Below are 23,771 nucleotides of genomic sequence, written 5' to 3'. Positions count from 1 at the left end.
GAAGAGCTGCATTGAGCAGGAAATGAAGTCAAATGAAGCTCTTGGGGTTTGATCTGCTCACTGGTGAAGGAGTCGGAGTTCTACCTTCCAATCCATCAACATTTATTCAACATATATCCTTTCTATTTAATATCCTGTTTCTCATCTCTTTGAATATATATTTTATTGATTATCTGAATGAGTATTTAACTTGAATTGATCTGCTCATGACAGATCAGCGATGAGGAATACATTCAGCATCAGTTTCAGATGAAGGAGCTGCCTAAGAAGAGCTCAAACGACTTTAAAATGGAGTTCAGTGTTCAACAACAGACTAATATACTCCGTCATTATTGATTATTATTGATTATTATTACAGTCTATTAGAGCTGAACAGAGTCAGAACTCAGTGTGTTGATCTGTGTGTAGTTTGTGTGTTTGTCCTCTGTGTGTCAGTAGTGTTCAGTGTTTGAGCTGCTCCAGGATCAGTTCAGTCTCGGTGACTCTGACTGACTGACGGAGGTTTTTGTACCACTCTTTATCACTGTGTGAACACACCACCACTGTGGTAACTCTGACAGTAATAATGTCCAGCATCTTCAGTCTGGACTCCACTGATGCTCAGAGTGAAATCACTGTTAGATCCTCTGCCACTGAATCTAGATGCAGTTCCTGACTGGAGGACATCTGTATAATAAATCAGGAGTTTAGGAGCTTCTCCAGGTTTCTGTAAGTACCAGCTAACAGCAGGATCTCCACTATAACAGCAGGCTGGATTACTGCTGGTCCTGCAGTGGACAGTGAGAGATCGTCCAGGTTCAGAGAGCAGCACTGAGGGAGTTTGAGTCACTGTCACCTGACCAATACATTCTGCCAGAGGAGAAACATTAGAAATCATTTGTATAATCATATATAAGATCACAACACAGAAACACAAGTCAATAACACACATAATCTTGAGGGACACACACCTCCACATAATGCTGCCAGTGTCCAGATCAATATGCTGCTGAAGGTCATTGTTGTTCTTGTAGGTTCAGTTGTAGTGAAAACAGTTGTTGATCAAGTTTTCTGTTTGTCAGAGTTATAAACACATGCAGAGCACTGAAGCGTGTGGCGCTCATGTAAAACTCCACATGCAAACACTGATGGAGTGAAGCTGATCTAATATTTTACTCAGCAGAAAAACCTGGAAACCTCCCTCACAGATGTGCATGACGGTGTATTCACAATATTAGTGTGTGCTTTAATGTAAAATGGTGTTCAAAAGCACCACAGAAGTTGTAAGAACTAAACAGAACTATAATGTTAAACTATTATGTTACAGGAGTTTGGATGGTGCATTATGGGGATTTTACACCAATGTTACAATCCATACTATCTTATGAAGACTCTTTAGGATAAACTAGGAACTGAATAAAGGATATCACTGTGTGTTTGCGGTCTTCATTGTGATCATTAGTGTTTGCTTTAGCGGGCCTCCTAAATCTGCTTTTCTGCCATTTATTTGTTGTAGGCTGTTTTAACTGTGTTTTAATGTTTTAATGAGTTTAAATGTTTAGTTTATGTTGGAAGTCAAATGTGAGATTTGGAGTGACAGTATTATAAAGTGTTCAGTCATGTGAGCGACGTGTTTCAGTGTTTTCGAAAGCTTTACTCTATTGACTCCTGCTGGCTGAAACTGTAAATACAACTGAAAACCTTCATTACAACAGTTTAAGTGTAATCGACGAAATATAAATAGAAATCAACTAATATTACACATTATGAGTGTTTATATCCTATTTTATTAAAGCTTCTCTGTGAGTTTCAGCTCAGACTGTGTGAATATGAGAATAAATATGAGCGTATTGATTTTATATGACAAAGTGAATTTGCCCAAAACAGTCACCTGTTAAAAAGTGTTTTTCTGTTTTAGTTTATTTGTTATAATATAATTTTATTAGTGAAGTAATTCATCAGTTTTTCTATAAAATACTGTATTTCTCTTTTCTCTCGTGTCACATTCATACTGACAGCAAAAGCCATGAAATACATCGGCATAAACCACTCTTAAGTAAAAGTTAAATAAACAATCCTGTTAAATATAAGTACAGCAGTGCGTAAGAATTATAGTTTCAGTATAAATCAAAAACTTGGATTTTTAATACAAAATTAATTCCATAAGCTATAAACAAATAGATGATGATTTACCTGTACTCATCATAGTCGCTAAATACGTTAGTGAGAACTGCTAACTTACACAGGGGAGAAACGCAAATTGAAATTTGTGCAAACAGGTTATTTACATTTTAACAATTTTAAATAAACAGTATGACGTATTAATATAATTAATTATAAAACACATACAATGCTGATAACGTAAAATTATAAATTAAAGCAAATCCAAAAGCGGTTTTGCTCTAAAGTCCTCCCCCTTTACTTAGCTTTGAGTTGGTATCGACCGAGTGGTATAAATAGCCACCGCGTGCGTCTATCAAACTTTTTGCCAGTTTAGACCGAGACTGTGGAGATGCTGTTTATTCCCGCTTTCGTCAAACAGACGAGGAAAAAGAAACCGTACAGCATAGAAGTAAGCGTACTCTCCAAATTGACCAGCTATGTACAAATGTAAATAAAGTGTTATTTCAAACAAGAGTTGTGTGGTATTTTATTACTTACGACAAAACTTTAACGTGTTAAGATCACACTAACAAACATCGTGTGAATTAGGCAAGTTAAACACGCTTCAAATCAGTCACTATAAAACAAACGTGTTTAATGAATTATCTAGACTCATTTGTGATGTGCGTGTTAGCATTTTATTTCGGTTTTAGGTTTTAGGTTTGCTTTGCATTTAATGAGAATAATGAATAAACTATTACCAATTAATCAATGATTTTGTCTAATTTGGAGGTTTTGTTGCAAGTTTTTAAGTTATAAACCGGATAAAGTACATCAGGTATTGAGGTAAAGTTGGTTTCACCTTAATATAATCTCAGATTTGTAAACTCTAAATAGTGAAATCATATAATCAATGACTATCAAAGTACAACATGGTTCACTGTTAAATAAATATTGCTAATGTTGTTTTGAAGTCATCCTTGCCTAAGATTTCATACCGAATATTTAAAGTAGCAGTAAACAATATAGAAACTGTCACAAGTTGGCCCTGAATGAATGTGCGAATATAAAACCAACTTTAGCTCAATTCAGAATCGAGAGTTCCAGAGAGCTGTGTAATATAATTAAACTAAAAACACTAATAAAACAGGAGAGACTGGTGCTGAAGCCCTTGAGCAGGTTAAATGAAGATAACCACATCTGCAAAAATGTAATCAAAGTTGCTTCTGTGGTAATTTGACATAATTAAAATTGATGTATTATAATTGTTCACAACATGGGTCCACAAAACCTGTCGTAATGGTAAATGTTTTGAAACTGAATTCTACATCATCTATAAGCTGAAAAAATTAACTTTCCATTGATGTGTGTTTTTTTTAGATTGACAATATTTGTCTGAGGTGCAACTATTTAATCATCTACACTTTAATAGTTTCAAAAACTCTTAATATTTGAGAAAATAAGCTCTATATTAGATTAAATTAGGGTTTAAGCACTAATATAAATCTTTGGCTGTATTTACAGTAAATTCATGACCAGAAATCTGTTGTAAAATATGCAGTGTTCAACATAATATATTCACTCTGTCTCAACACAAATCCATTAAGTTACCATAGCTAATATAAGTAGACTGAACAAAACAAGTTTCCCCCAAAATCTCCACAATTGTGTTTCAGCTCAGTTTAAAAAAAAAGTAGCAAAAGATTTAGAGACTAGATCTACTATTAAATTACTGTAGTAATAATAGTAATATTAAATTGACCCATTATAGGTGCTCGGTGCTCCTCATCTGGTGCGTTTCTGTCTGGATGGTGGTGAGTGTTGTTTCCCCACACCATATGGGACTGACCCGTGTCGTCAGGTGGGGCGACGCTCGCTCACTCGCCCTCGCTCAGCTCAGTCACTCTGACCATGGCGAATCCCTGCCCGAGGTTCTCTCACTCTTCAGTGAAGTTCAGTGGTGAATGCTTCAATTGGTGGGTGACGGTGGGCTGGGGTCCAGATCAGCTGCTCACGGGTGTTGTGCTGAGAGACAGTTTACCTCACTTACTGTGGTACATCACAAATACAGCCAGAAAATAAGCTGCAACCTAACCTAAGATGAAGAATTATCACCTAATAAGAAGAGGAAAACAAGGGAAAACAAAGTAGTAAACAGTTTATTATGACACTTCAGTGTTTATGTCCACATTATATAAACTGATGTGCTAAAAATGTAGACAAATTATATTTAATATAGTGTCATTTTGTTACTATACTGGCAAACAGATGAACCTGTTCACATGATGACTGTTTATTATATGACACAGTGATTTATCACTTCACAAACTACTGCTAAACAATTAAATATTAGCAAATAAAGAAACCTGAGATGAAGAAATGGCACCTAGGATGATTATAATGAAATGAAGAGACCAGAAAAAAGTACATCAAAGTAATAAATGTGTTAATTCTTTTCTTTTTATTATTTATTATTCATATTTATTCTTTAATTAGTAATCTTAAATTGATGTGTTAAAACTGTACATAATTATAAAACGTAATATAGTGACATTCTGTATTTCACCGCATGGCTGTCTGGAATACTCTATTCTGATTGGTCGGTCGCTGTATTCTGATACGTTATTTCCGGTTAAATGGGCAACATGCAAACTCTATCATCGTTTACTCACCCTTTACTTGTTTACAAGGGAAGATATTTTAATAAATGTTGATAAAATGATATTTTAATAAAATTAATTTTTCCTGCTGAAGTTATTCAGATTTTCAGTTTTCTTCAAAATATCTTCACTTGTGTTCAACAGAAGACAGAAACTCATAAAGGGTTTTAAGCTCTTGTGAACGAGTCAATAGTGAGTAAATTTTCCTTTTAGAGTGAACTGTCCCTTTAAGAACCGCTGAACCTATAACAGCTCCTCTGGGTTGGTACTTCATGTCATCTTTGACCATCAAAACATAAATTTCCTTCAGTTGTCTTGATATAATATTAGTATAGTTTGAATTATATTAGAAGATATTCGATATATTAGAATGTTGAGGAGTGATAAAGCGGATTCTGTATATTAATGTGGATTCAGCTATAAATGTATCTGCCGGATTAATACTTCAAGCAATGAGATTATTGTGTGTTAATCAGATATAGATGTTGGTACAATCAGAAAATAAGGTCCAACACTGAACCTTTTAGGGCACAAGTGGCCGTCACTGGGGTTGTATGAATGAATGAATGAATTTATAAATTTATTTATTTAACAGGGACAATGCACAAAAATTACATTAACCAGGAGGAAAGATGCATTGTGCCAGGTTGTAGCAGGATTGCTAATTTCCACCTGCAGTCTCTGGACAGGTTAAAATTAAAACAATAAAATCCAATTAGTTAAAAAGTCTATAATCACATTTAAACTAAAACACTGACAAAACATCTCACTCAGTGTGTACAAATTTAAGGGTGCAATTTTGGACCTCTATCATGCATTCACAATGGTATGAGCCGTTATGGGGGTCAAATCTGTAGTCATATGATCTGTTATTTGAGTTATTAATATTATTATTTAAGATACAGATCAGTGAAAGTGTTTCTCCCTATTTAAATGGCTGAGCACACACATCTTGTGTTGACGTGGCTCTGGGGGATCAAGCATTATAATTAAGGCGGTCAAACCCCCTGTAATTTGTGTGTCGTTCATTCAGAGTCTTTCACTAAAGCTTCAGCTGCTTCTCCTGGTTGTAATAGTGGAGAAGAGCTGCATTGAGCAGGAAATGAAGTCAAATGAAGCTCTTGGGGTTTGATCTGCTCACTGGAGACGGAGCTGCACTGATCTGAGACCAGCAGAATCACTGAAGCTCACAATGCAAAGCAGATTTACACACCAAACTCACACTTTCACTTCTGCTCATGACAGATCTGATCAGTCTCGGTGACTCTGACTGACTGACGGAGGTTTTTGTATCACTCTTTATCACTGTGTGAGCACACCACCACTGTGGTAACTCTGACAGTAATAATGTCCAGCATCTTCAGTCTGGACTCCACTGATGCTCAGAGTGAAATCAACATTAGATCCACTGCCACTGAATCTAGATGCAGTTCCTGAATAACGGTAGCTTGTTACATAAATCAGGAGTTTAGGATCTTCTCCAGGTTTCTGTAAGTACCAGGACACACAGGGCTTTGGGCTGCAGGGTGCAGGTTGACTGAGTTTGCAGCTCATCTGAACATTTTCTCCAGGTTTAACAGGTTCCACTGGAATTTGAGTCACTGTGATCTGAGCTGCACATCCTGAGAAACAAATCATTCACACTGTTAGTCTACAAAGATCATCATTTATTAGTCAATATTTAAGCTTGTTCAAACTACACTACAGGTATAATATATTCACATATAAACTGTTCACCTCGCAGTGTGAAGCTGTATGACAGAGTCCAGATGAAGATGATGATGAAGGTCATGATGATGAAGATTGATGTGTGTGTCAGTGATGAAGTGTTCAACTCACAGCACTATAAACACTCACAGCACTCAATATGCAAACACACACACACACACACACACACACACTGTAATAAATGATATCAGCTCATCAGTAGTGAATACTGTGGATTTCCTAGATAAACTCTGAAAGTGTGTGAATTTAAAATCTCTGCTGTGTGTGTGTGTGTGTGTGTGTGTGTGTGTGTGTGTGTGTGTGTGTGTGTGTGTGTGTGTGTGTGTGTGTGTGTGTGTGTGTGTGTGTGTGTGTGTGTGTGTGTGTGTGTGTGTGTGTGTGTGCTTTACTCACATTTACTGCACTTCAGCACACACACTGGCTGTCTTTCAGTCTTTCTGTGTGCTCTGCTCTGCTTTCTGTCTTTCACACCAGACTAAATGTGTGTGTGTTACTGACATTCATCATTTAATAAAACCCAACTGTATCTTGAAATGTCTTTGAGTGTCTCTTGTGTCGTTTCTGCTCTTTCAGTGGGTTTTATGAATACTCTTCAGTCAGTGGAGCATGAAAACACCTGCAGATTCAGGAGGAAACACTCATGTAGATATTGTGTATTTTCAAATATATTTAATATAATTAATAAAAGAGTAACGTTGAGTATGGACTGAATAATTACTGTGGAGATCAAAGTTTATTAATGTCTTCAAAATGTCTTCGTTTGTGTTGAACAGCAGAAGGAAAGTAAAAGGTGTCTTTAGGTGAACTCTCCTGTATTCTGTGTGTCGTGAATGTCTGAGTGTTTTGTATCATTTGTGTTTGGGCTCTTTCATTAGATCAGGGCTTCAGCTCATATTTGATCAATAATCTTCAGTCAGTGGAGCATGAAAACACCTGCAGATTCAGGAGGAACAGAAACATGCGCTGCACTTATCAACATCTCTCACACACTGTAGAGGAGCAGAAAGACTGTTTCAGGTTATTTAGTACAGGGAAAACATAATGATTTATTTTGCATGTTTTCATGAGTAAATCAAGTAATAATGTAATGCAGTTCAGCTTCCTAATGCTGAAACTGACACTGAAATCCTACTTACATGTCTTCATGTGTTTATATAAAGATAAGGATTTATTTTTATGACAAACTAAGCATATTTTTGTTTTCCCTGTATTTAGTTTACAAGGTTTTCCTTTACTGGACCTTTTATTAATTCAGAGTTCAAACTCATTATAAATAGTCTATTATAGCTGATTTGAGTTGTAACTCAGTGTGTTGATCTGTGTGTAGTGTGTGTGTTTGTCCTCTGTGTGTCAGTAGTGTTCAGTGTTTGAGCTGCTCCAGGATCAGTTCAGTCTCTGTGACTCTGACTGACTGACGGAGGTTTTTGTATCACTCTTTATCACTGTGTGAACACATATTTACTGTTGATCCAGTGTCTACTCTGACAGTAATAATGTCCAGCATCTTCAGTCTGGACTCCACTGATGCTCAGAGTGAAATCAACATTAGATCCACTGCCACTGAATCTAGATGCAGTTCCTGACTGACGGCTGCTTGTTCTGTAAATCAGGAGTTTAGGAGCTTCTCCAGGTTTCTGTAAGTACCAGGACACACAGGGTGGGTAACAGCCTGTCTCACTACTACTGAGTTTGCAGCTCATCTGAACATTTTCTCCAGGTTTAACTGTTTCCACTGGACTTTGAGTCACTGTGATCTGAGCTGCACATCCTGAGAAACAAATCATTCACACTGTTAGTCTACAATAATAATCATTTTCAGCCAATTTTTAAGTTTGTTCAAATGATACTGATATATTCAAAATAAACTATTCACCTTGCAGTGTGAAGCTGTATGAAAGAGTCCAGATGAAGATGATGATGAAGGTCATGATGATGAAGATTAATGTGTGTGTCAGTGATGAAGTGTTCAACTCACAGCACTATAAACACTCACAGCACTCAATATGCAAACACACACACACACACACACACACACACACACACACACACACACACACACACACACACACTAATGATCTGCTTGTGAAGTGTAATATCTCTGCGCTCAGCTAATAGAGTTGAACTGTGATGTGTTGTAATGGTGAACACAGCTGCTCTCAGCTTTAATGTGTAATGAAGCTCTTGTGGTTTGATCTGCTCTATTCTGAGCTGCAGAAACTCTGAACACTGTTTGATTGGTTTAACTCTCTGAACTGGAACAGATTCACTTTCACTTCTGCTCAGCAGCTCATCAGACTCTTAACAAGACTGACTGAGAGTTTTACAACACTTTACAGCTTATAAATGTAATATTAATGAAATAAAACTGAAGATGGAGTTTGTGTATTATTAGTTAGATGTTGAGGATTTTACCCTCAGTAATTATGATTAATTATAATCTTAACAGATGATTTATGATGAAGAATAATTTACTCAAGCTGAATCATTTCTATGATCATCTTTACAGTATAATTATAAAGAAGAATAACAGCAGGGACTGTACAAATATGTGATTGAAAATATTGAGAGAGGAGATGAGAGAATATCAGCGGAAACATGAAAATAACATCTAATTATCCTCAAAATACTGATAAAGCTCAAACAAACTTTATATTAAAATCATATTGTGTTGTGTCAAGGCCATCGTGTGTGTTCAGTGTTTGAGCTGCTCCAGGATCAGTTCAGTCTCTGTGACTCTGACTGACTGACGGAGGTTTTTGTACCACTCTTTATCACTGTGTGAACACAACATCACCCACACACTTATTGTTCGAATCTGTTCTGCAGTGGAAACTCTGACAGTAATAATGTCCAGCATCTTCAGTCTGGACTCCACTGATGCTCAGAGTGAAATCACTGTTTGATCCACTGCCACTGAATCTAGATGCAATTCCTGACTCAAGATGATTGACCCAATAAATCAGGAGTTTAGGAGCTTCTCCAGGTTTCTGGAAATACCAGGCTAAAGTTTGGTCTCCATCATAATATCTGTACACATCTGTGCTGGTTCTGCAGGTGATTGTGATGGTTTTGTCTGGTTCTGCTGTCATTGAGGGACTCTGAGTGACGCTGATCTGTCCTCCACACTCTGAAACAAAACAAGAAGAAAGTCAGCAGAAGTCCTGAATGTCTGAGCTGTGAAATGCAGTGAAAGTGAGTCTGACCGTGGAGGAGCAGCAGCAGAGAGCAGATGATCAGAGCGAGCGTCTTCATCTTCACTGAAGCTCAGAGAACTGAAGGACAGAGATGCTGATTCACAGTCAGACTGATATTGAGCTCCAGTCTCAGGGGCAGGACACACATTCAAAACCTCCAGCTCACACTGAGCACAAAGCAGCGAGATCAGCATCAAAACACTTCATCTGTTCAAATATTCACATTAAAACACAAACATGATCACAAAGCAAGAGTGGAGATTTACTGTTGATGTTGGTGGACCTGATTTAAATCTCCTTTTCTTCATAATCACTGTGGAGGCAATCGAAAAATCTGAAATAAATGTTGAATATTTGCACAGACACATGAGCGTAAATCTTATTTAACAGTAGGGGGGGACAATAAATATAAAATTTCTTTCCAGCATTTTTTTCAAGGGGACACAAATAATACAGCCAAATTGTACTAATAAAGATATGTTCCTGCGGTTAAAAATGTTTTTTTATCATTATTATTATTATAGCATGGAGACTACGTCATTATGATTATTTTCAACGTTTTTTTCAGGTTTAATGACAAAGCAAATTTTTCTTCAAAACTATTTATTGCATTGTTTGTTGTGTTGTTTACAGTCAACAGACTGACTCCTGAAGCAGAATAAATGCAGGAAAAGACATTTTCCATACTCATAATAACTAACTTGTTTACATTACACTTGGTAAAACGACCGATCATATTGTAAATCAGTGAGCCTGTGAAATCTGCTAAACAGCCACAACTCCGAAAACATTTTTAAAAATTGTTCATCCCAAAATAATTGTCATTATCCCTTCAATAAAGCACAACACCCCTTACCTGACACTACATCTGACTAACCCTGCTCTGCCTGTTCCTCAGTCATTTCTTTCTCCTTTGCCTGTGATTAATATTGTGGCATTAGTATTTTCATAAGCACTCATTCCTAAAGCCAAATTGCCTTAATATGTCAACTTTTTGTACTTGGCGTTTAGCTGAACTGAAAAATGATCTTATGTCTATTTTCTCTGTCAATTTTTTTAATTTATTTAATTTATTTATTTGGCAATGCATGACACTGGAATGCAAGTTTATTTATACTGTAGCATATTTTATACACAATGGTAATTCAAAGTGCTTTACATAAAGAATGCAAAACTATCATAAAAATAATCACAATAAAAACAAGGAATTAAAAAAGGTTACCATTTTAACTTCATATTAATTGAGTCACTTAAAACAGAATAGAAACTTATTATACAAAAATACAGTGGGGTTAGTGTGCTCAGTGTAGCACAGTGCTCATTTAGCAAATACACAGCTAAACAATATGCTAATTGTGGTCGTTAATGTTAAGTTAACATTATGCCAAGTCGTCACAAATTAAACAATGCATGAGAAACGGCTTTAGCGTTAGCAACAAGCTAACGTTAACTAGATACGTAATTTTAATCACTAATACAGCAGATTGGGATGGGAGGATTTACGCCCCTGTACAGCCATGGAGACTATTATGCTGGACGTGTAGTGAACTTGACTTTAAGTGATTTACACGTGTCTGTGAAATGTAGGTCATTATGTCCTCGTCTCCATTGAGTCTTGAACAGTAAAGTCTGACTGGTAAATGTCTGTGCAGTTTTGGCTCTTTCTCTACATTTACATTCACATTATTGACAGCATTAGTTTATTGTGGAGGTGATTAAATTATTGATGGGGTCATTTCAGTAATCAGTGGATATTGGTCTGGACACGTCTCCTCCATCCATGCTCATTCTACATTCTTGTCCCAAAGAGTTTCCCTGATTTCAGGAGTGTGTAGATGTTCATCAGGTGTTTCAGAGTTTGGGTTTGGGCTTCAGTTGCACATCATTTATACACATTTTCCCTTGTTGATCTGCAAGTGATGCTTCAATTTAATAATGAGAAATAAATTAAGAATAAAATGAAGAAGATTAATGTGCTGTGTGAACGTGTGTGTGTGTGTGTAAAGATGTGTGTGTTGTGAGCCTCAGTTCAGTCAGTGAAGCGTTCAGAGGTTTTTGTTCAGCCGCTCTATTAGTTTGTATCACTGTGGTACACTTTCGGCAGCGACACCAAACTGGATGTTGGCAGTAAGTAAATAAACATATTATTAATGATACAACAGAGGATTGTTAAATAACTTCTAGTAATTTATAGACAGAAAGCTCTTTTCCATTTGATCATGTTTTGTAATATTATGTTCTGTGCAGTGAGTAAACAGTGAGTGTTTGTCAGTCGACGCTGTACAGAGGATTTTCTTTGTTGCAGGATCTTTTATTTTCAAAGTAAATTAAATAATTTCTTACTTTATGAGTTTTTATTTACAAATAAATAGTGGCAATTACATTAAATGACTCATTAAATTCTGCTATTTTAGCAGCACTTCAAAATTTAAGAGCAACTAAAATAAATTTACATCATTTCAATTTTGGTGTTGATTAAAAAATTACAAGCACAAATCTTCATATTTTTGATCACTTTAGATTAAAGAACTTCGTTGTTTTTAAACATGAATCCATTATTTTTTTCATAATTATCAAGATATGAAGCTTAAAATGATAGTGGATAAGTGTGTATAATCATATCTGACAGATGTTTTAAAGCAAATTGAGTTACAGTGAAGATGATCCTGAAAATGACACAGAATCATGATCGTCTCTTCAGTGTAACTCTCAGTGCTTTGCTGATCAGACTCTGCATGAGTTGTGTTTCTGACTTTCAGATTCAGCTTTTAAAGTTTAATCAGACGACAAATATCCTGAAAATACTCAATGCGCTCTGTCTTTACTCTGTTAACACATGTACTTTGAGAGTTTTTGGTTTAGTCAAACTGGATATTGCGAATGCTGAAAGTTTTAAAGATGTTAAATTGATATGTTTGTGTTTCTGAAAGTTATTCTGGACTGAGGTTTTGTTGTTATTTAAAACCAAATAGTTTTATTGAGTTTATTTTGTTCATTAATCAGCATATTTACTCTGAACATGTTCTCTTCTCACAGTAATTATGAATATGATTGTGTAAATGGAGTAAAACTTTATCTTGTGACTGCTGAGTGTCTTGAAGACGCTGAAGATGCTCTAAATGTCTGTTTAGACTGAACGTGACACTTTACTGAGCTCTGTTCAGTGTTTTAACCATAATAATATTGATTTTAAATTTAATATATATTAATATACAGAGTGAACTTTATTCTGAACCTGTTATTAATCATTGTTCAGTGAGTAATGCTTGTTTTGAGTGAGTAATGAGTGAGTGAGTGTCTCCTGGTCACTGCTGTGTTTGTCTGCTCTTCTCTCCTCAGCCGTCTCTCCTCCTCAAGTGAGCGTCCTGTCGCCCTCCAGTGCAGAGATCTCCTCCAAGCGGGCGGCTACACTGCTGTGTGTGGCCAACAAGGGCTTCCCGTCAGACTGGAGGCTGGTCTGGAAGGTCCTCAAGCCTGACGGGAGCAGCAGCAGCGGGGGTCAGGAGAGCAGCAGTGCTGGGCTCCTGGAGAAGGACGGTCTGTACAGCTGGAGCAGCAGCCTGACTCTCACTGAGCAGCAGTGGATGGAGAGCGTCTCAGTGAGCTGTGAGGCCACACGGAGCGGCCAGCCTGCGCTCACTGCAGGAGACACTGTGACGAGACAGCAGTGTTCAGAGTAGATCTGCAGCACACACACACTCCTGCTACTCACATTTACTGCATTCAGCACACACACTGTCTGTCTTTCAGTCTCTCTGTGTGCTCTGCTCTGCTTTCTGTCTTTCACACCAGATTAAATGTGTGCAGTTTATTATTCTGTCATCGTTTTACTGTAATTCAGTCAATAAATAAAGCTGTAAGTGTCTGTCTTTGAGTCTCGTGTGTGGACTTTATTTCAGGACAGTAACAGTGTGTGTTTCTGTGTCAGTTTAGTTTCTGCTTCATATTTGATCAATAATCTTCAGTCAGTGGAGCATGAAAACACCTGCAGAATCAGGAGGAACAGAAACATGCGCTGCACTTATCAACATCTCTCACACACTGAATCAGAATATGATAGAGAGATTTGGGTTATTTAATACATGAAGAACATAATGAATTAATTGTTTCAGTAAGTGTCTATGGTAATGATTTATTCTGGATGTTTTCATGTGTAAGGCAAATAAACATTTAATGAAGTTCAGCTTCTTAGTCCTGTGCTGAATCTGACACTGAAATACTACTGTACTTACATTAACTTTATATGTGTTTATTTTTAGTTTTTGTAAATTAATTTAATGTTTTATTTTATAATGCTTTGAATAAATGTTTGTTTTGATATTTTTCCAGTTTTTAATTTACTAATTCAGAGTTGAACTCATTACAGATCACAGTTTATTAGAGCTGATTTAAGTCAGAACTCACTGTGTTGATCTGTGTGTAGTGTGTGTGTTTGTCCTCTGTGTGTCAGTAGAGTGTTCAGTGTTTGAGCTGCTCCAGGATCAGTTCAGTCTCTGTGACTCTGACTGACTGACGGAAGGTTTTTGTATCACTCTTTATCACTGTGTGAACACACCACCACTGTGGTAACTCTGACAGTAATAATGTCCAGCATCTTCAGTCTGGACTGCACTGATGCTCAGAGTGAAATCACTGTTAGATCCACTGCCACTGAATCTAGATGCAGTTCCTGGCTGGAGGCTGCTTGTTGAATGAATCAGGAGTTTAGGAGCTTCTCCGGGTTTTTGTAAATACCAGCTAACACACTGTTTACTATTACACCAGTTGACTGGATCACTGCTGGTCCTGCAGTGGACAGTGAGAGATCGTCCAGGTTCAGAGAGCAGCACTGAGGGAGTTTGAGTCACTGTCACCTGACCAATACATTCTGCCAGAGGAGAAACATTAGAAATCATTTGTATAATCATATATAAGATCACAACACAGAAACACAAGTCAATAACACACATAATCTTGAGGGACACACACCTCCACATAATGCTGCCAGTGTCCAGATCAATATGCTGCTGAAGGTCATTGTTGTTCTTGTAGGTTCAGTTGTAGTGAAAACAGTTGTTGATCAAGTTTTCTGTTTGTCAGAGTTATAAACACATGCAGAGCACTGAAGCGTGTGGCGCTCATGTAAAACTCCACATGCAAACACTGATGGAGATTGTGGTGTGAATTAGTTTAATGTGCTGTTTCATTATAATATCAATGTCACATGAGCAAGTTCATTTTTATTTATTATAAGAGGAACAACATGATGAAAAGTTTTAGACTGATTCAATAAACCACTTTAATGAGCAAGATGTTGTAGATGTTTTAAATAATTTGCATTTTAATCAATCATGCTGTCTGTTTACTCAATCATTTTAATACTTTTAATAAGCAGGAGAATATTCTGCTGCATGACTCTGAACAACACAATGAATCAATGATTCTGAAGAGTCAAAGGAGTGAATGATTCAGTGAATCACTCAAACGGTTATTGGGAGCTTCTCAACAGTGCAGAATTACTATTGTATTTATTTTGAAGAATACTCTAAATAAACTATCTTAATAATTTATTAATCTACTGGTGTTTCTTGTGTTAGGAGTCTGTGTGAAATCTCTGGACACGCTCAACTCAACTTCTGTATTTGGTTCAGGATGTTTGTGTTCAGTCTCTGTGACTCTGAATGACTGATGGAGGTTTTTGTACCACTCTTTATCACTGTGTCAACACCCAGTTACTGTTGATCCAGTGCATACTCATACAGTAATAATGTCCAGCATCTTCAGTCTGGACTCCACTGATGGTCAGAGTGAAATCACTGCCATAATCTGCTCCACTGCCACTGAATCTGGCTGGTATTCCTGACTGGAGACGGTTAATATAATAAATGAGGAGTTTAGGAGCTTCTCCAGGTTTCTGCAGATACCAGGAGAGACAGTCTCTACATCCCTGTGACCGATCTCCAATTCCTCTGCTAGTCTGACAGTTTATAGTCACAGTTTGTCCTGCTGGAGCTGCTGCTGAAGGAGTTTGAGTCACTGAAAGCTGTCCTGACATTTCTGTGAAGGACATTTGAGAAGAACATTAATTCAGCTCATATTAATCAACACTTAATATAGTTGAAGTGTCCGTAACAAAAACAGCTTTACTGTCAAACATCTGCATTTAAACCTCATTTAGAGTCAATAACAGAGTAAATGAACCTTGAACAGAAAGAGCGAGTGTCCAGAAACAGACGCTGATGATCTTCATCTTCTTCTTCTTCTGGTTTATTTTCAGTCTGAATGCAGAAAAGCTCTGAGTGATGAAGTGTTCAACTCACAGCACTATAAACACTCTGAAGCTGATCAGCAATATGCAAACACACACACACACACACACACACACACACACACACACACACACACACACACACACACACACACACACTCACACACACACACACACACACACATGATCATCTACATCAGGACAGCAGATGCGTTGGTTGTGGTTTTGTTCAGCAGCTTTACTAATAAGCTGATTCTGAACTGTTGTAATATCTCTGAGCTCCACTAAATCAGTGTAATGGAGTGATTATATATTCAGAGAGAGATATATTCACAGATATATTCAGAGATATATTCAGTGTGTCGATGGTTGTGATGTTTGTAATAGTTGAGAGCAGTAAATGTGGTTTGATCTGCTCTATTCTGAGCTGCAGAGACTCTGAACACTGTTTGATTGGTTAAACTCTCTGAACTGGAACAGATTCACTTTCACTTCTGCTCAGCAGCTCATCAGACTCTTTTCAAGATCATCTGAACATTTTATAAGACTCACACAGTTTCTTAAACAATTAATTGTAGATAGATTTAGATAAATAATAGATGGATCTGATTCAATTCCCTCTTCAAAGGTTTTTACTATTTTCAGAATTATTTGATCTATGAGATTTATGGTGATTATGATTTATGAACTGATTTAGTATTTTTTAAATGCATTCATGGAAATATTTAAGTGCTTCTCAAAAGTTTCCAAGGTAAACAAATGATAAACTTTAGATTGTTTCTTGTGACATGAAGGATTAAAATATTTACATTATTAAATGAATTCAGTTTCCTCAATGTCTCAAATACAAATGAAAAACAACAATTTCCTGATACTCCTAATGACAAAAGATTCCAATAAAACAACATTTATTTATTCATTTAGAAACAGCAGGAGTTTCCACACAGTAATGGTGTTTTACTCCAGCAGTAGTGGACGTGTCATGAGCTGCAGCTTTCTGAATGTTTTACTCTGGTCTGCTGGAGACTGCAGTGCTGTTTGAGGCGTCGTGAGTTTATTTGATCATCAGCAGCTCTTGAGGAAAACTGTCAATCGATTCACCGTCAGACTGAACAGACTCAGTGATGCTGAAGACAGACAGTATACAATACATCTGTCATCATCAGTGGGGTTTTGGCCTCAGTAATTAAGGCTAAATTAAATGATCTTAATAGATGATTTGTGACGATGATTAAACAATTCAAGCAACATCTTTATGATTTTTACACTATTATTAGAAAAAAATACATCATCATGCACTTTATAAATGTGGTTAAAAATATGAATTAATAAATAATATTCAGTAGATGATAATAAATATTGTAAACAATTACTTAATTGAATTTTTTAAATTTAATAAATATCTTTTAAAATTATCTATAAAAAATGCAGATGAAGTTTAACCTAAATCTATATTAAAGTCAGATTGAGTTCAGTGTTTAATTTGTGTTCAGTGTTTGAGCTGCTCCAGGATCAGTTCAGTCTCTGTGACTCTGACTGACTGACGGAGGTTTTTGTATCACTCTTTATCACTGTGTGAACACATCTTTACTGTTGATGTAGTGGTAACTCTGACAGTAATAATGTCCAGCATCTTCAGTCTGGACTCCACTGATGCTCAGAGTGAAATCACTGTTAGATCCACTGCCACTGAATCTAGATGCAGTTCCTGACTGACGGCTGCTTGTGTAATAAATCAGGAGTTTAGGAGCTTCTCCAGGTTTCTGTAAATACCAGGCTAAATAATTTCCATTATACACATTTCTACTGATTTTGCAGGTAATTGCGGCGGTTTGGTCTGGTTCTGCTGTCATTGAGGGACTCTGAGTGATGCTGATCTGTCCTCCACACTCTGAAACACAACAAGAAGAAAATCAGCTCTAAATATATCCACAATCACTTTGAAGAAATGAATGAATATGAAAGCAGCGCTGGACAAACCTCGAGCAAACACTGTGAGAGTCCAGATGAAGATGATGATGAAGGTCATGATGATGAAGATTGTTGTGTGTGTCAGTGATGAAGTGTTCAACTCACAGCACTATAAACACTCACAGCACTTAATATGCAAACACACACACACACACACACTCATCTACATCAGGACAGCAGTTGCGTTGGTTGTGGTTTTGTGCTGCAGCTTTGCTAATAAGCTGCTTCTGAACTGTTGTAATATCTCTGAGCTCCACTAAATCAAAGTGTCAATGGTTACTGTACACCAAACACAGTAACATATTACTGTATACTGAACATGGTAACACACTTTACTGTATACTGAATATGGTAACACAGTTGGGGCAGAAATCAGCAATATCAACATTAATAAATGTAATGTATTAAACTGTTAATGTTTAAAATCATATTACCTTAGAGGTTTTTTAATATCAGGAGTGTGTGGATGTTCATCACGGGTCGTTTCTGAATGAACTGAGTTTGGGTTTGGACTTCAGTTCAATATCATTTACATATATTCAATTACATATATTCTCCCTCTTTGATATATTAGTGATGCATGTTTTAATAACGAGCAATAAATTAAGCATGAAATGAAGAAGATTAATGTGCTGTGTGAACGTGTGTGTGTGTAAAGATGTGTGTGTTGTGAGCCTCAGTTCAGTCAGTGAAGCGTTCAGAGGTTTTTGTTCAGCCGCTCTATTAGTTTGTATCACTGTGGTACACTTTCGGCAGCGGCACCAAACTGGATGTTGGCAGTAAGTAAAGCTTCAGATCTTCATATTATTATTAATAATAAAACAGCTGACTTTTAAATAACTTCTAAAAATGTATTGAATTAATGCGTATTTCACCTGATCATATAGTTTTATATTATTTTAGTGCAGTTAGTAGACAGTGAGTGTGTGTCAGTCGACACCGTACAGATGATTTTCATTCTTCCAGGATCTTTCTTAAATTAATTAAAAATCTTTTATTGCTATTTTTATAAGTTTTATTTAGTTAATAAATGGTTGAAAGTACATTACAGTGTTTTTACAGACGCTAAAAACATTTCTCAATATTTAGGTCACATTTGCAAACAACAGAAGTCTCTGTGGGCTAAACTGAGGATCATTCTCATTGTTTTGGCACCAAATGCATTAAAGACTACATCTCTCAAATTTCATCAATTCTTTTCTCATTCAGACACAACAACTGCCAATAATCTGTGTTACATACTGTTTTCAAAACTGTTAAACTTCTGTTTAAAACAACAACATAATGCAAAACTGAATAAGACAGCAGAATTCAACAGCAATATTTTATTGAAACATCTAAAAGTGCAGTTTAACCAGCCAGATTAGCATTACTATTGTCTCTGTGTCAGTGGATATGTGTAGACAAATTCTTGTATTTTGGAATTACTTAGTGTAAAAAAAAAATAAATAAATGACATAAAATATTGAGGAATTCTGCATCATGTTCATACCAGTAACATATATTGCAGTTATAAACAGAGATGTGTGCTTGTTTTACACCAGAAAACACTGTAATGCTAATGTTAGTGTCTTTTTATCTCAGTGTTCTGTGAGTGACAACGTGTGTTTGTCGGCTGTCAACCTTTGCTAGTGTTCTGGAAGTATGAGTTTATTTGAGGCCTGAATAAAGTGTTTTGGTAGTTGTGGTGCATCTTGAATGTGAAATGAACTGCTTTGCCAAGCTGAAAGTCGATTAGGAGAATTGTGTGAAGAGTTTTGCTAAAGTGACCAACAGTAAGTTTTGAGAAATGTGTCTGTAAAAACTGTAAATGACATAATTATAGGCTGCTATTTTGCCACTACTCTACTTCAAAAGTTAAAACAAACTTGTAATTTAGATTTTGTTGTTGATTTCAAAAGCACAATTCAATGTGTTATTGCTTACTTTTGTTTAAAGGACTTAATGAACTGTCTTGGTCAGAAACTTCATGAGATAAAGTTTATTACTTGTAGACATGAAGTGTAAAATGATAGTGGATAAGTGTTTATAATCGTATCTGACAGATGTTTTTAAGCAAAGTGAGTTACAGTGAAGATGATCCTGAAAATGACACAGAATCATGATCGTCTCTTCAGTGTAACTCTCAGTGCTTTGCTGATCAGACTCTGCGTGAGTAGTTTTTCCTGAAAATATCCTGAAAATACTCAATGCGCTCTGTCTTTACTCAGTTAACAAATGCACTTTGAGAGTTTTTTGTTTAGTCAAACTGGATATTGCGAACGCTGAAAGTTCTAGAGATGTTAAATTGACATGTTTGTGTTTCTGAAAGTTATTCTGGACTGAGGTTTTGTCATTATTTAAAACCAAATTGTTTTGTTTTTTTTTTTTTACTTTATTTTGTTCATTAATCAGCATATTTATTCTGAACATGTTCTCTTCTCACAGTAATTATGCATATGATTGTGTAAATGGAGTAAAACTTTATCTTGTGACTGTTGAGTGTTTTGAAGACGCTGAAGATGCTCTTAATGTCTGCACTTTAAAAAATGCTTTTCTTACTTAGATTATTTTTATTGTTTCTAGTCCAGATATCTACAAATTCTTAAATCAAGAATAATTTTCTAGACAAGCAAAACATATTGTCTTGTTTTAAAAAATAATAAGCCAAAATGAAGTGAGTTTTCCCTTAAATCAAGCTAAATAATCTTATGTCAAAAGGAAAAACAAGAATATTTAGCTTACCCCGTTGGCAGATTATTTAGCTTGATTTAAGGAAAAACTCACTTCATTTTGGCTTATTATTTCTTAAAACAAAACAATATGTTCAGCTTGTCAAGAAAATGCTTCTTGATTTAAGAATTTGTAGATATTTGCACTAGAAACAAGACAAAAATGTAAATAAGAAAAGCATTTTTTGCAGCATGTTTAGACTGAATGTGACACTTTACTGAGCTCTGTTCAGTGTTTTTAGCCATAATAATATTGATTTTAAATTTAATATATATTAATATACAGAGTGAACTTTATTCTGAACCTGTTATTAGTCATTGTTCAGTGAGTAATGCTTGTTTTGAGTGAGTAATGAGTGAGTGAGTGTCTCCTGGTCACGGCTGTGTTTGTCTGCTCTTCTCTCCTCAGCCGTCTCTCCTCCTCAAGTGAGCGTCCTGCCGCCCTCCAGTGCAGAGATCTCCTCCAAGCGGACGGCTACACTGCTGTGTGTGGCCAACAAGGGCTTCCCGTCAGACTGGAGGCTGGTCTGGAAGGTCCTCAAGCCTGACGGGAGCAGCAGCAGCGGGGGTCAGGAGAGCAGCAGTGCTGGGCTCCTGGAGAAGGACGGTCTGTACAGCTGGAGCAGCAGCCTGACTCTCACTGAGCAGCAGTGGATGGAGAGCGTCTCAGTGAGCTGTGAGGCCACACGGAGCGGCCAGCCTGCGCTCACTGCAGGAGACACTGTGACGAGACAGCAGTGTTCAGAGTAGATCTGCAGCACACACACACTCCTGCTACTCACATTTACTGCATTCAGCACACACACTGTCTGTCTTTCAGTCTCTCTGTGTGCTCTGCTCTGCTTTCTGTCTTTCACACCAGATTAAATGTGTGCAGTTTATTATTCTGTCATCGTTTTACTGTAATTTAGTCAATAAATAAAGCTGTAAGTGTCTGTCTTTGAGTCTCGTGTGTTGTCTTTATTTCAGGACAGTAACAGTGTGTGTTTCTGTGTCAGTTTAGTTTCTGCTTCATATTTGATCAATAATCTTCAGTCAGTGGAGCATGAAAACAGCTGCAGATTCAGGAGGAACAGAAACATGCGCTGCACTTATCAACATCTCTCACACACTGAATCAGAATATGATAGAGAGATTTGGGTTATTTAATACATGAAGAACATAATGAATTAATTGTTTCAGTAAGTGTCTATGGTAATGATTTATTCTGGATGTTTTCACGTGTAAAGCAAATAAACATTTAATGAAGTTCAGCGTCTTAGTGCTGATACTGACACTGAAATGCTGTACTTACACTTACATTTGCTTTATATCTTTATGTGTGTATATTTTTTGGTAAATTAATTTAATGTTTTATTTGATAATGCTTTGAATAAATGTTTGCTTTGATATTTTTCCAGTTTTTAATTTACTAATTCAGAGTTGAACTCATTACAGATCACAGTTTATTAGAGCTGATTTAAGTCAGAACTCAGTGTGTTGATCTGTGTGTAGTGTGTGTGTTTGTCCTCTGTGTGTCAGTAGTGTTCAGTGTTTGAGCTGCTCCAGGATCAGTTCAGTCTCTGTGACTCTGACTGACTGACGGAGGTTTTTGTATCACTCTTTATCACTGTGTCAACACTGGACCATAATTGAAACTCATACAGTAATAATGTCCAGCATCTTCAGTCTGGACTCCACTGATGCTCAGAGTGAAATCAAGATTAGATCCACTGCCACTGAATCTAGATGCAGTTCCTGACTGACGCCTGTTTGTGTAATAAATCAGGAGTTTAGGAGCTTTTCCAGGTTTCTGTAAGTACCAGGACACACAGGGTGGGTTGCAGTCTGTCTTACTACTACTGAGTTTGCAGCTCATCTGAACATTTTCTCCAGGTTTAACTGTTTCCACTGGACTTTGAGTCACTGTGATCTGAGCTGCACATCCTGAGAAACAAATCAGTATTACAAAGATAATTAATTAATATTCCATTTTAAGCTTTTTAAAATGACACTGCAGGTATATTATATACATAACCTGTTCACCTTGCAGTGTGAAACTGTATGATAGAGTGTAGATGAAGATGATGATGAAGGTCATGATGATGAAGATTGTTGTGTGTGTCAGTGATGAAGTGTTCAACTCACAGCACTATAAACACTCACAGCCCTCAATATGCAAACACACACACTCACACACACACACACACACACACACACATACACACACACACACACACACACACACACACACACACACACACACACACACACACACACACACACACACACACACACACAATCTATTCGTCTCTGTTAATTATGCAGTCTACTTACCAAGATCACTGAGACACTGTAGAGAAGTATGATATGATACAGAGAGTTAGGTTATTGAGTTCATGAACAACGTAAATTTCAATCAGTGTCTACAGTAGAGTAATGATTTATTTTGGAAAATAGCATCAGTAAAGCAAATTTAATCCAGCCAGCTACACTGAAATAAGACTATAGGAGCTCTGGTTTCCCAACAGAAGTAATATATAAGTAGTATAGAAGTATAGAGGTAATTTCCCTGAAAATGAAAGCAGTATGTACCACTGTAGACTTAATAAAAGTCTAATAATATAAAAAAATATATATAAAATTGACAAAAAAGGTTTTAAATAAGCTTTCAGGGTTATTCAACCAGAAAATAAAGAAAAATATAAATAAAATAAATGAAAAAAATAAAGTATTCAAAAAATAAACTGATAAAGTGAAATAATTATATATATGCTGACCCACAAATCAACCCAACAGCAAATGAGATTGTTAAAGATTCACATAACGCGTCTCACAGCTTAATAAATAAAATGTGAATCTCTCTAAATCCAGATCAATACAGATTCCCTGAAAATAATGTTTCTAATAAGGAACTCTTACACTTGACATTAGCAGATGGTCAAACTTTTACTCAGAACATTCAGTGACTCTTGAACTGACTCATTTGACTCGCAAAATGATTCATTACACTTAAACTGAATCAACATTAATCTGTTCACTTGTAAAGATGTTGATTATTAAACCAAAGTTTGCTTAAATTCATCCTGACATGTTAAACACTCATTATCTCAATGCGGATACTGAAAATCCAAAACTCAGTGTCTGATAACAGTAAAGGGAAAAACAGAGACCACCTTTAAATCATTCAGTCTTGTCA

At 36.4% G+C, this 23,771-nt stretch overlaps 3 protein-coding genes and 6 gene segments (V, D, J or C); 2 read left to right on the top strand and 7 right to left on the bottom strand.

Moving 5' to 3' along the window:
• Positions 1–23,771, bottom strand: part of mybpc2b (myosin binding protein Cb) — a 360,595-nt gene that overhangs the window by 100,131 nt on the left and 236,693 nt on the right. The gene's annotated exons all lie outside the window — the stretch shown is intronic.
• On the bottom strand, positions 521–1,019 carry LOC797398 (immunoglobulin kappa variable 1-8). Its single transcript, XM_087310192.1, has 2 exons — positions 951–1,019; positions 521–849 (listed from the first exon to the last, which is right to left on the bottom strand). The coding sequence occupies exons 1-2, from the start codon at positions 997–999 to the stop codon at positions 521–523; spliced, it is 378 nt and encodes a 125-aa protein (XP_087166318.1). The 5' UTR covers positions 1,000–1,019.
• LOC147838101 (immunoglobulin kappa variable 2-40-like) lies at positions 5,307–7,090 on the bottom strand. The segment is given in 2 exon segments: positions 5,307–6,364; positions 6,480–7,090. Coding segments are annotated over 2 exon segments (375 nt in total).
• Positions 7,910–8,398, bottom strand: LOC147831152 (immunoglobulin kappa variable 2-29-like). The segment is given in 2 exon segments: positions 7,910–8,238; positions 8,344–8,398. Coding segments are annotated over 2 exon segments (384 nt in total).
• Positions 8,513–9,987, bottom strand: LOC141380766 (immunoglobulin kappa variable 1-27-like). The gene is made up of 3 exons (XM_087310185.1): positions 9,931–9,987; positions 9,674–9,831; positions 8,513–9,597 (listed from the first exon to the last, which is right to left on the bottom strand). Exons 1-3 carry the CDS (start codon positions 9,970–9,972, stop codon positions 9,489–9,491), a joined length of 309 nt encoding a protein of 102 aa, XP_087166311.1. The 5' UTR covers positions 9,973–9,987; the 3' UTR covers positions 8,513–9,488.
• On the top strand, positions 11,623–13,533 carry LOC147838100 (Ig kappa-b4 chain C region-like). The segment is given in 3 exon segments: positions 11,623–11,637; positions 11,740–11,791; positions 13,004–13,533. Coding segments are annotated over 3 exon segments (408 nt in total).
• LOC570594 (immunoglobulin variable region) lies at positions 17,401–17,996 on the bottom strand. The segment is given in 2 exon segments: positions 17,401–17,802; positions 17,892–17,996. Coding segments are annotated over 2 exon segments (372 nt in total).
• Positions 18,497–21,532, top strand: LOC147838099 (Ig kappa-b4 chain C region-like). The segment is given in 3 exon segments: positions 18,497–18,511; positions 18,610–18,661; positions 21,003–21,532. Coding segments are annotated over 3 exon segments (408 nt in total).
• On the bottom strand, positions 22,200–22,673 carry LOC147838098 (Ig kappa chain V region GOM-like). The segment is given in 2 exon segments: positions 22,200–22,519; positions 22,619–22,673. Coding segments are annotated over 2 exon segments (375 nt in total).

Source organism: Danio rerio, chromosome 24, assembly GCF_052040795.2.
Source record: "Danio rerio strain M-AB ecotype USA chromosome 24, GRCz13ab, whole genome shotgun sequence".
NCBI classification, from domain to species: Eukaryota; Metazoa; Chordata; class Actinopteri; order Cypriniformes; family Danionidae; genus Danio; species Danio rerio.
Note: the sequence above shows the minus strand (reverse complement) of the source record. Positions and strands in the feature narration are given on the sequence as shown.